The sequence below is a fragment of the Hydra vulgaris genome, chromosome 08, assembly GCF_038396675.1.
Source record: "Hydra vulgaris chromosome 08, alternate assembly HydraT2T_AEP".
NCBI classification, from domain to species: Eukaryota; Metazoa; Cnidaria; class Hydrozoa; order Anthoathecata; family Hydridae; genus Hydra; species Hydra vulgaris.
In genome coordinates this window covers 44,818,236-44,831,762 of record NC_088927.1, presented here as the reverse complement: position 1 = coordinate 44,831,762, position 13,527 = coordinate 44,818,236, and the positions used below count along the sequence as shown (strand labels likewise).

The 13,527-nt window shown below is 25.9% G+C and overlaps 1 protein-coding gene across 1 annotated transcript in view; it reads left to right on the top strand.

Annotated features, from left to right (window-relative positions):
- Positions 1 to 13,527, top strand: part of LOC136083881 (TNF receptor-associated factor 6-like) — a 137,308-nt gene that overhangs the window by 26,161 nt on the left and 97,620 nt on the right. Inside the window, exon 2 of the mRNA XM_065803797.1 lies at positions 7,507 to 7,695. Coding sequence (XP_065659869.1) covers positions 7,529 to 7,695 — 167 coding nt within the window. The 5' untranslated portion in view covers positions 7,507 to 7,528. The remainder of the gene's footprint in view (positions 1 to 7,506; positions 7,696 to 13,527) is intronic.

Here is a 13,527-nt window from a genome sequence, read left to right as displayed (position 1 = left end):
TCTTTAGGAAATCGATATACTGAAAGTTTTAAATTATCAGGTTTCTTTTTTGCAGATAAATTATTTGTAGTGCAGCCATAGATGCAACATTTTTGCCCATATTTTAATATCACTAAAATGGCGACTAAAGTTAAGCAAAATTTAAAATAGGCCCCAGTCAGAGACGCAGTTTGCAAGTTTGCTAGGTTGCAGTATAGATTGCCGTGGTCGTAAGAAAAAGCAATTGTAAACTAATAGATTATTTGTTAAAGAAAAAGTTTGTTTATTAATTTTTTTGTTGTTGGTAAAAAATTTTTTAAGAAAATAAAGTGTTTTAAGTTTTATCTTTAGGAATTAAATATATAAATTCCTATTAAATATATAAATTATTTTTTGTCATAATAGTTTAGGAAAAGCACTATATATTTTGATGTAAATATTTTATTCATAAGATACTAGCAGAAAGCAACCCGTAATACGGGTTACGGTCGGTCTGTTAATTTATAGTGGCTGTTTTCCACAATTTAAAATTGCGATACCTTAACTAATACCCTGTAAGAAAAACTCCTTCAAATTAAAAAATTAAACTATCTGTAAAATTAAAATAAATTAATTTACCAATTATTTAACGTTATTTGAGTAGTTTACAACTGACATAGGTCATATCAGTGTATAGCCGAACCATTTTCCTAGACATTACTAAGTTCAACACAATACGTTTTTAGTTACTGACACAAAATAATAACACTTCATCATGCCTTAAATTGACGAAAGATTAAAGATAAATTCTTGTTATATTTTTTATAACATGAACTTTAATTAATAAGATTAATATGAAGTGAAGTAATTTATTTATAAGTTATTAATTTTTTGGTATCCCCTTGATACATGTTTCTTTAAAAAAGGAAATTGTCTTTAAAACGATAAATGCACACAACTATATAAATTTATTATAAATAACTAAGCAATTGAGTACAAATACGTTTCAAACAAAAAAAAGTCGATTTACAATCAAACATGTGTATTAGGGTGGAGCGATTTTTCATAGCAAAAAAAAAAGAGTTTAAAAACCAATATTACTGAGACACGAATAAATGTCTATTAATTATAAGATTAAAGTAAAAAAATTTTTTTTGATTTTAAAGAGATCTAGAAGGTCCTCTTTGGAATTTAAATTCTTGTCAGGTCATAATATTTTAGAATTTTTTTTTCTCAACCATATCAACCTTGGACTCAAAAAAAGCAGAAAAAAATGCTTGTTTCATAAATAATAGTTTTATTAAAAAAAATTTTTAGTAAAAAAAATACTTGCAAAAATATACCTTAAAACCCACGTTTTGTTGAGGACGGGGGTTTTTGATGAAAAAAACAACTCTACTTTTTTAATTTTAATTTTTGTAATAAAATCAAATATTATTTTCAAAATCAAATATTATTTTGTTTCTTTTAAGTATCAAGTTAATATAATTTAGAAAAAAAAAATTTAAACAATATTAGGACCCATCAAAAATTTAGAATCCTTAGGGGAACACCTCAAGAACTTATCTAAACTATAAAAAAAAAAGAGTAAGGTTCTTTTTTCACCAAAAGATATTGATTTGCTGCTCAGGCAAATCAAATTTCAAAAATTTTCAAAATCGCTCTACCCTAATGTGTATTACAAATTGTAAAAAATATATAAACTTTGATCTCTTATATTGCATTAATGCGTCACATGACAAACCTAAAATAAAAATTGTAACAGATAAGTAGACATAAAAGAAAAACAAAACAAACAAACTGGAAAACAATTTACCTGCTTTTTGGTAGCCTGTTGTCATACTTAAACTGCTGTCATGATGCAACTTGTCGGTGTTGTTTTATGACGTTGGCTTTTAGTAAACTTTAGTTATATTTAAAAGAAATTACAATAGATTTAGAATATTTTAATTAAAAAGAAAAAAAAATGCTTCAAGGAGCCAAACTAAAAACATTATAGATAAAAAATCAAATAGGTATAAATAAATTGCATTTATATAGCTAAATAGTCTTGGCTTATAGTAAATTTGAAAAGCAGTGTTTTCAATAAATTAAACTACCAATTAATTATTTTTAACAAATAGAATGTAGCATCCTGTTATGATGATTGGTTAGTGAATCAATTTAACTATATTTAAGTTTAATTGGTGAAAAACAAATAAAATTTCAATTAAAAAAGACAAAAACAAACCAAATACAAACAATAGTATATAATTAAAAAATAAAAAATTACAAATTAAAAAAAAAATTACAAAATTAAAAAAAAGTCACCAAAGAAAAAACGGCAACAAAAAAGTTATAAATATCTTCACTGATAGAAGACATTAACAACTTTTTGGTTGCTGTTTTTTCTTCGGTGTCTCCCAACACCCCGGTATGGATGAGCCCTCCATTTGAAAGATGGCTCATCCATACCGCCATTACTTCGCCACTTATTGAAGGACCTCTCCGAGAGAGGCCCTGGGTGTTGGGAGCGATATCTTTCATATTCCTCAAATGTTAACGACTCTAAAATTACAAATAGAAGGATATAAGAAAATTTAAAAACATTTGCAATTTTTTTAAATCAAAATATAAAGCATAACCTCACCATTTTCACAGGATGAAGAGGATGCTAAAAATAAATTAAAAAAAAGTAAATTAAAAAAAGTTAAACTTGTGAGAAATTTAATTTTAATAAAAATATGAGTAAAATGCAAACAGTTTAAAAATGTCATATTTACAATAAATAATTTTTTCACCTATTGCACATATTTCTCCGTAAAAAATAAATAAAATTTAAAACACAGCCCTACCAGTTATGCTTCTACCAGACACTAAAGACAAAAAATATACCTTACAATAATTGATAGAATTATATTTACGTATAAATAAATATTTAACTATAATTTTTTTTACCTATTCCCCTCATTTCTTCCATGAAGTTGTTTAAAGTAAGATAAAAGATAACTGAAGCTAAAACTAATTAAAACTAAACTAAAATTAACTATAAACTAAACCAAAACTAAAAAAAACTTTAAATTTTAATATCTGTACCTCAGGAGACAAAGGTCGGTCATCCAGTTTTTTGTAAAAATGAGTTATGTATGAGACCTTTTTAATTTTTTCAGTATCTACATAGGTATAAAGACTGTTTTCCTGCAACAATTTGAAACAAAGTTTGGTCTATATAAAGGGTCTGGTGTCCCCACAATGTTCAAAGGAAAAACGTCTGTAGTTCAGAAATAACTTTTCACTTTTTTTATTTAACTTTTTATTTTTGTCAAAATTATATTTCATGTTCCTCAAGACAAATTAAATAAAACATAAATTTAACCATCAAGAATAAAAAAGCCAATAAAGACTAATTATTTTACTATTTACTCTCTCCTGGACAATTTCTAAAATGTGACAACTGACTTGGACTACTGAGTGTACAGATATAAATGCTTTATTTAACTATACTAATCACATAATTTATACTTAGTTTTTTTTCCAACTCTTCTAAATGAAAAAAGAAAATAAAGCTTTAGTACTTGAAGTTTTGAAATTCCAGTTACAGTACAAATAAACGAATTCCTATTAACAATTATTTTAATAGCAAAAACACTGACTTATTTCAGTCTTCAATTCTGTGTCTAAACAATAAAAGCACTTAAATGTAAAGACGTTAAAATATCTATTTAACTTTTTAAAAATAAATTCACTAAACTAATGCAACTTATACCTTTATTAGCTCTCTCTTGATCAACTAAAGAAAATAAATTTTAATTAAACTTACTTGAGGTAAAATAATAAGAAGCTGTCTTACTGAGAATTTTAAATTTCTTCTCTTTTATTGACAATATAATTTTAAGTATTACCTTAGTTAAGAACTTATAGTTCTTGGGCTTTTTGAATAAAAATATAAAAACCTACTGTTTTACTTTTAAGTTAACAACAATAATTTAAAAAACATTTTAGTTACTTTATAAAAAAATAAAAATCCTTTTAAATATACTACCTCTCTCTTCATTGTTGTCAACTAAACAGAAAAACAAACAAACAACTGATAGTAAATTTTCCCTTTGATAGTTGGTTATTAAATAGATTAAATAGATCAAAGATCTATAATCTGCTCTAACAGTCTACAACATTATCATTAAACTATAACTATTTTCGACAACCTGGTGTAATTTAACATTGATATATTTTTTTTCAAATTACAAAAATTATTAAAGTACATTATATAAACATAAAATAAATGTAGTGATAGTGGATTTAATCCAAAAATAGAATGAACCTTTAGAAAAAAGCTTACTGCTTTTAAATCTACAAAAATTTCCAACTTACATTTTTTATCTACATTTATCTATAATAAAATATGAATTAATGAGTTACCATTATTTAAAGTTGATCCAGAAGCAACTAAAATAAATTATCAAATAAAAAGTTTATTTATATAATCTTGACGATAATGTTGAAATAAACAATATTTATTGCTTGAAAAGTTAAGTAACAAATGTAATTCAAGTATATTAAAATAAATGTACGAAGTTACCTGTTGTGGCTGGTGCAACTGAAGTTATAACTAAATAAAAAAATATTAAATAAAAAAGCTATTTTATCTATCTTATCTATTTTATCCTGATGATTATGTTTAAATAAACAATATTTATTGATTCCTTTTAAAATAAACTAAAAAACATTACTATTTGCTGTAAAATAAAATAAAAGACATTACTACCACTTGCACCAACTGATGATGCTACCACACCTAAATGACAAAATTTATTAAAATATTTAAAACATATTCAATGCTTTAAAAGAATATTCAAAAGAAGTTTTTAAATCTACAAAATCTAAGTCCTTACTGAGTTCTACGTGTCTGTCTAAAAATATAAATTGAGATAAAATTATATACAATAAAATTGCTAATGCTTCATTTGTACTCAAATAAAATCTAAATGATAAAACTTACTTAAGTCGCTGTCAGCTAGCCTGTCTAAAAAAAAATTTGTATTCTCATTAATCCTAATCTATAATCTATAAATAAACTTACTAATATAAACGATAAATAAACTTGAACTAATATAAACTACAAATAAGCTACTATATACTATATAAACTAATATAAACTATAAATAAACTACTTTATACTATATAAACTAATATAAACTATAAATAAACTAATATAACTATGTTACTAATATAAACTATAAATAAACTACTATACACTATATACTTACTAAAAAGGCCTTAAGCTCCTTCTAACTGCTCTAAAAAAATGAAACAATACTTGCTTAAAATGATCTAAAAAGACTGAAGACAAAACTGAAACACTTTACTAAAAAAGAAACATTGGACAAAAAAAATTTTTTTTACCAGTCATTTTAGTTTTTACTTCTTCTAAAAAAAAGAAACAGAAAAATAAAAACAACGAACAACAAACAAATTTTAGTTTTTAAACAATGAACAACATCAGTTCCACTTGAAACTAAAAATTTATCAGCTCTAATCGGCTGGAAGACCTTGCTTGAAAGACCGCGTGGAGTAAAGAAACGCTTTTAGAAAAGCCTAGAAAGTTCTTTATTAAAAAAGAAAGTGAAACGACACTAACACTATTGAATTACAGTATTCATATTTAGAAGATTAGATAAATTACAGTATTCATGTTTAGATTGTACTATAAAAACTATTTTACCAGACATTTTATTTCTAACTTCTTCTAAAAAATGAAAACAGGCTATAAAAATTAGAATAATAAAAACAACCAACAACAAACAAACGATTAATTAAACTTTTGTTTTAAACAATGAACAACATCAACTCTTCTTGAGAATAAAAGTACATCATCTCGAATTCGTAAGCTGACTTAACTTGAAAGACCGCATGGAAAAAGAAACCGCGCATATAAAAGTCTAGAAACTTCTTAAAAACTAAGAAATAGTGTATTTTACAGAATACAGAACCGTAAATAACAATACGAACAATAGGCGAAACATTAGGCGTAACTATGCGCACTATTCATTACCGTATTAATATATAAGATATCATTTTAAGTTTATTGTCAATTCAATAACGTAAAGTTTTAATGACGTTCTTTTTATTAATGAAAATAAACTATGATCACGAATATGTTAACGGTAACTGATAAAACTCTTTATTGTTTAAAAGCACTATCAAAAAGAGTTCGAAAAATAGAAAATAAAAAATTTATTAACAGTTAATAAAATACTTTTCTGTACTTTTATGCGTCTTCTGTCGCAACTGGGCTTTGACATAACTAATAATGTACAAAAATAACTTATCCGGTGTGTTTTCATATCACAAACCTTTTTTAATAAAAAGTATTTTGTTTTTTAATTATACAAAGTATAAATAAACAACTAGAATTGATTCAGCAAAACGTCATTAATGAATATGAGTTATTATGTGCAAACTGATGTTTTAAAAAACTGCGTGAAATAAGTTTTGACAAAATTTTTATTAGATGTATTGTAATTTGTGTGTTATAACTCCATTCTTTTAAAAAAAGATAAATTTATAAAAACTAAACTTTTTCAGTACTTCGATATGTAAAACTATTATTACCGCATACTTTTGCAACTCTAAGTTATAGTTCTCATTTCTTTTTGTGGTCTAGATTAAAATTAATTTTACTTTTTGGCTAAAAAAAACCTTTTATGAAAGGATTATGTGCTATTTTATTGTTAAGATGGTAGTTTGGCGTCCTCTTAAAAAGTGCTTGGTGCTAAAAGTTAAATTTTTTGATACCTAGTTATATTCCTTGAGGTAAAAATTGACAAAGTAATAACAATTTAGTCAAATAAATAATAAATTTTGACTACAAATTTTTCAATAAATCTATATTTCAAAAAGTCGTTACTTAAAACTTATTAACTTTGAGTAAATCAGCATGCATTTGATTGTTTTTTCACCCTTATAGTACTGTACTTGATAGTTTTTAGTTATATATAATAACCTAGAATTTAATAAACTTAAAATTGCAATACACATACCAAATTGTACCCCAATCGCTCTGTAGGGTATTTAAAGCATTAATTGCAAAAACAATCTGAACTATTTTTACTGTATTTTAGAGATTCCCATTAAGATTTGTATAAATTTTTAAAATGCATTTATTTCTTTTTAATTGTTTGACACCATGGAACTTTGATTTTGTTGAAAAAAGACTTGGTTTAAAGTGTTAGGAGCGTTAGCTAATAGGATCTGTTTTTATACGTTTTAGAACTTTACAAATAATTTCTTCCTATTTTTAAGTATCATTGAGTAACTAGAACAATCAACCAAAAAATTGATGTAGTTATGTTAAACAACACAATAAGAAAAAATTAAATCAAACGCACTTCAACAGGTTCAGCAAACACCTTTGACAAAATGACACTTTATTGAAAATAAACATTCATTAAAGTGTTATGATACAAAATTGAAGTTTCAATTTTTCAGTTCGTAAAATAGTTTAAAAGTTTTATTATTTTAACTAAAGAAATTTTAAAAAAAGTTTAATATAAACATGTTTATGTTTAGAAAAAAAAAAGCTTATTGTAGTATGGAAAGCTTAGATCAAGAGAACTTTGGTGGATACGATGCGTATTTTATAAATGAACTTTTAAATGAACATGAATGTCCTGTATGTAAAATGGCGCTTCGTGAACCTATTCAAACACAATGTGGTCATCGACTTTGCTTGTCGTGCGCAAATGAAATTAGAAAAAGGTATTAACTTTTGTAGAGTTAAATTGCAAGTAATGTGGCATGCATATGAAAATACTTTTAGTAGACTACATTTTTTTTGAGCTAGCATGCATACACTTGACCAAAATATGTAAAACTATTGTTAATGCTGCCTTTTTAATTCGGCGCTAACCCAACGTGATATAATATCAACTTTAATTTTAAAAGTAGCTTGATTTTTTATATTGATCCTATGCAATATTAATCTTGTAAAAATTGATTTTTTTACAATATGAACACAACATTGATTTAATATATGAATCGATGTATACAAAAACGTTCTAAGTTATAAAAACTATTTTTAAGTCAGACAACTTTAACTATGTATAACACAACTTTAACTATATATCACAAATTTTGACAATTATTATAACAAATCTAGTATTTAAAGATGTCAAAAAGCACCCAAATTTTTTTTTATTGAATTTATCAAAGTAGTAATATTGGATTTAATAAGTTTTTTCTCGTTCTCCGAAAAAATAGTTTTTGTGACTTAGAACGTTTTTGTAAACATCGATTCATATTTAACCCAATGTTTATTTAATGTAAATGGGTTTTTTTTTCATTCAATTTATAAAATATAATTTGTGTGTATAAAGTTCAAGAGTATTCTTTGGTAATTATGTGGTTTTTTATTTTTATTAGCTCTTGATTATTTTAATTGTAATTATGTTTTAAGCGGTTTTTTAATGCCGATTATTGTGGATAGTTTGAAAGACAATTTATTGAGAAATTTATTGAGAATGAAAAGAAGTTTTTGTTTCAAGAAAGAAAATTACAAGCTAACTGGACATGGAAATTATTGGTTATATATTTCAAACGTATGATGGAACTTCGGACATTGCCGTTTGGATACAATGACCGAAAGTAGTTGTTAAAATGCAGAATATAAAACTCCAATTACTTTTTCCAACCCCTCTTAGAAAAATTGCTTATTTAGTATATGATGCTTTAAACGCTGGAGGTAAGCAAGATAAAGGGGAAATTGAGCGTTTTTTGTTAGCAGCATTCTCTGTAGATGCTTATACTGCATACAAACTTTTTATAAAACAATAATTGAATGTTGGAGAGAAATGTGTTTTTGGCATTAAAAAACAAAATCATGAAAATCATCAATACTTGATAGTGTCAAATAGAAAGTTAAATGGTAACGGAGAAGTAAAGAAGGCTCCAACCAATTATTTAACGTTTCCCAATACAACATGCCAAAACATGAAAGTGCAGAATATAAAAACAAACTAGAAGATCTGATTAGTTGGAAATTGAAGATGACGAAAACAAATAGAACCCTCCAAAGGGAAAACTCTCTTAATGGTTGTTAACCGACAAAATAAAGATATAAAATTAGACATGTTTTGGACTGGAGAAAAGCACTTTTATCAATACTGTGTCAACAAGAGTTGACACGACATGGTATTGGATTAAATTTTGCGCCAATGATTATGAAATATTTTTTTTTGTCATTAAAGATCAAGATGATTTGGTGAAGTGGGGAGTATCCACCAACGTTGACAATATTTTTGTTAATGAGATAGTAGTAAGTCTCTGATTTGTTAACAGACATTTTGAAATATTTATTTTGAAGAGTAAGGAAGGGGAACAGACTTGATGTTATGGGACTCATGTATTGTGATTGTATGTTAGCGAAGTTGGTGGCAAGCTTATGTAGTCCAGCGGGAAATGGTTTGAAGTGATTTCAAAAAATTTAAACAGAAGAGTTGTGTCTTTCATTTGTGAGCAGCAAAGTTTGAAAGTTCCAAGTCTTCCATATGTGTCTTGTTTCAGTTTTAACTTTTTATATTTAAGTTATTATGAAACATAACAAAGGTGAGTTATAAGTAATGAATATTGATACAAGTCTTTGTGTAAAACTTTTTTTCGCGTATTTTTATAAATAATGAAACGTAAATAACTCATTTTTATTTTTTATACTTTTGGGTATATTTACATAGAAGCCAAATATTAAGATTAAAAAAAACGTGGTTGTTATTTGTTAGGGTTTAAATAGACACATATAGAAGGATTAATAAAGCACTGGAAAAATTTAGTTTTGTTTACCTTAACATATTTTTAATGACGCGTTTTTTTGTAACTCAACAAAAACTAGTGTCTTTAAAGCGGTTTATGTTGATTTTTTAAACTTATTTTTCAAATAAGATAACAACTAGTTAACTTTTTTATTTTTGAGTTAACTATTATTTTTTTATAAACCATCTACTTGAGCTTGATGCAATTTTATATCAAAAAGGTCAGTATGCGTTTCGCAAAGACAGTTTGGAGTTTTTTGAAAAGAGGAGTCGCTTTGTTTGACAAAAGTTTAGAACAATGGAGTATGGAATGAAAAGTTAAAAGTGTGTACTTTAGGAGGTTTATGCGAACAGCTAATGGTGATTCGGCTGTAAATGTTGACAAGGGTATCATGTGATTTGATACCAGTTCTTTTGAAATTGGTGCTTTTAAAGTTTATTTGTTTAATGTAAACATGTTTAAACATTTCATTAGAAAACATTTTTTGTAAAATATAACCAAGAAACAAATTAGGAAGTTAATTTTTTATAAAATTACAAATATATATTTAATAACGAAGTAAATTTTAAAACGCTGTAAATATTAAGCTATTGCAACTACAGTAAAATTATTGTAGTTCTGAGCTTGTTGCAGTAATCATTATTATTTATTATGCAGTAATAATTATTTTACCTTATTATACATTTATACTATATATTGTGGTTTATAATAATATATTATATTATTATATACTATAATTATATGAGGTAGTGGTGTAGTGGTAAAGCGCTCGCTTTAAAAAAAAAAGCGAGAGGTTTCGAGTTCGATCTCCACAACGTCCCTGGTAGTACCGCGCTCAACTTATTTCTCCGCGCAGCATCCTTGTTCGTCAAGGTTCGTGTTTCGGAGTTATAGAGTTGAGTGAGGGTTATAACTACTATTAAGTAGCCTCCTCATCTGTAGTGCCCTTCTCGGCCTTGAGGAGGTGAATAACAAAAAACAAAAAAAAGAAATGAAAATAATAAATGTATAGTAATAATTACTGCTGCAACTTATACTGCATGAAGTAATACTAGGGTAACGAGGGGCAAAATGAAAAACTTAAGCACTAATTAATTTAACACAGGCCGTCTAATAAATTTTGAAAAAAGAACTTGATACTTTTGAAATCTTCTACCATTCTACTTAAACCTAATTAAGTAAAAATTTCAAAACTACATTGCTATAATCATCAGAGATCCTCTATTGATAACACCTACCCTCGCTATGCAAGTCAAAATGATAGAGATTTTTTTTTAAGTAAATCAAATAAATAATAATAATTAAATAAAAAAGAATTTTAAGAGGTTCAACATTTTTATTTTGTAGTATAATGCAGCTATTAATTATATATAAAATATAATCAAACATACATAATACATATTCAAATAGTCACTAGCCAATCGTGTAATCAAATGCACTGTAACTGACACTTAAACCACAGATTGCTTCACCAGTATTTTGAAATGAATATTTGTCCGAATGAGCCCAAGTTATACATTTTAAACATTGACTCCACTATTCTTTTTGCAGACTAACTTCATAAATCATTACAAAACATAATATTCCCAGTCTTCAACACTTAAACTTTCAACCCTTTATTCGCCCTGTCCTTACCCATATTCATTTTCTATTTTTTGTTCTATTAAATTTTTTGTTTTTTTATTGGATTCAAATAGTGATTTTCTGTAATGTGATGTTGTTGTTATCTGTGATTCTTCTCTCATTCTTGATGGTAAAGTAAGTTATTACTGGAATAAATAGCTTGAATATATAGCTGGAATAGCTAAAGTATAAAAAAAGTTTTTACTAAATTAAAATCAATGGTTTCTAAACTTCCTGACAACAATTGGAAAAAAGGGCATGACTTAACTTGTGATTCAATTTTATCAGGTTAATGTAAAATACTTTTAGACAAATCTTCCCAGGTAACGCGTGAGGCTTATCGTCTTGTAAATCCGCGCATGAGTATAATATTTTAGACAATTTGGTCACGGCCGATTGCAAGTTCTTTTGGCGTTGCGGACAAAACAAAGTTTCAAAAACAAAGAAAGCAAAACTAACAAAATAGGAAATTAATATAAACTTGAATAGAAAAAATAAAAAAAACTTAAAAAGTTTTTGTTTTTATTTCTCCAGAGTGGTTGTTGTTATCGGCACAAAAATTTGATAAGGCAAAACAAAAGCACAAAAAAAAAAATTTTAAGTTGACATTAAAAAAAACAATTTTCATATATATATATATATATATATATATATATATATATATATATATATATATATATATATATATATATATATATATATATATATATATATATTTTTAAAAGAGAAAAACGAAAACATAAATTTCTATCTGTTTGTAAAATATATTTGTATAATTTAATGTAATAAGTGTATATTGTCCCTAAATGAAAACGTCTATACAATGCACAGTGGGCCAGGTGGTTGTCGTAAGTAAAATAAAAAATCTCAAAAATTACATTTTTGTATACCAAGTCATAGCTTAAACATTCAGCTTATATAAAATGTATATATTTTTTTATAATTATTATGCAGTATGCTTCTAAGCTGTATAAAGTAAATAAAAATTTTTAATTAAAAAAAGCATTTTTAATTGAAATAATTTTTTTTTTTTTGAAATAACTTTTTGCGCCACTAATAATCATAAAATATTTTTCAATTCTAAAACCTCTTTTTTTATTGCACAATTTAATAAAATCAAATATTATCTTTGAATTGAGCTATTACAACACTATTTTGCACATAACTTATGTAAAGTAAAATAATTTCAGAAGACGGCGTACTTGAAGTGCTTTTATCAGGTAAAATTTCACTTATATAATCGAATACTTTTACGTCCCAAAGTGGTCCAGTAATTTCAGACTTGAAATACATTGTTTAATTTGTATATTATCGATAAAAATTCCGTTTATAATCCGCGGATGTCCGCCTGGTCTCTAATAATGATTTTTACAAGTTAATTGATGTATCCAATTTTATGTGGCGAAAACATGATATGTATTTTGTTCTAAATGGCTATGTTGTAATTGAGTTTCAGTGAGTCTATATCAGTTTTACAAACTTGTTGTATTATTGATACATCTTAAAATATCTATTTATAAGATTTTGTAAGTGTAATTCATGTTTTTTTATACTTAAAACATGAAAAGTGTCGATATTTATTCATATATAAAACAAGAAAACTTGAAGTTAGCTGATCTAATTTGTTGGCTGCAGTTATGAATGGCACAAAATTTTTTTTTTTTTTTTTTTTTTTTTTAACTGCACATTATAACTTGTCTAATTTCATAAAGCATCTTTGATAAAGGTGGAATATTGAAAAGCTCTAAAATTCGTTTCGAAGAGAATAACAAATAGTGGCTATAAAATGAGCCGATATTGGTTCAATTTGTAATTGATAAAAATGTTCTTCTAACTGCCTTCATTGATTTAGATAACTCTGCTCTTATTCAATTGTAGTGTCCACACGAGAATTATGATTCTTCAAGTAAGTAAACAAAGGAAATAGGATTTGCGCCATTAGTTGCATCTTTTTTATCTTCTTAACTATCGTTTGCATCGGATTGTAGTTTGCGCCAAAATGGTGAAGAAAAAGAAGCTAAAGCTGCTTTACAATTATCAGAAAATATGAGCTTTTGTATAAAAAATTATTTTAAACAAAGTTGTTATATTATTATAAACAAAAAAAGGTTTAAGTTTTAGGTTCTTTTTAATATGGATTATTTATTGGTTTCCTAAAATAAT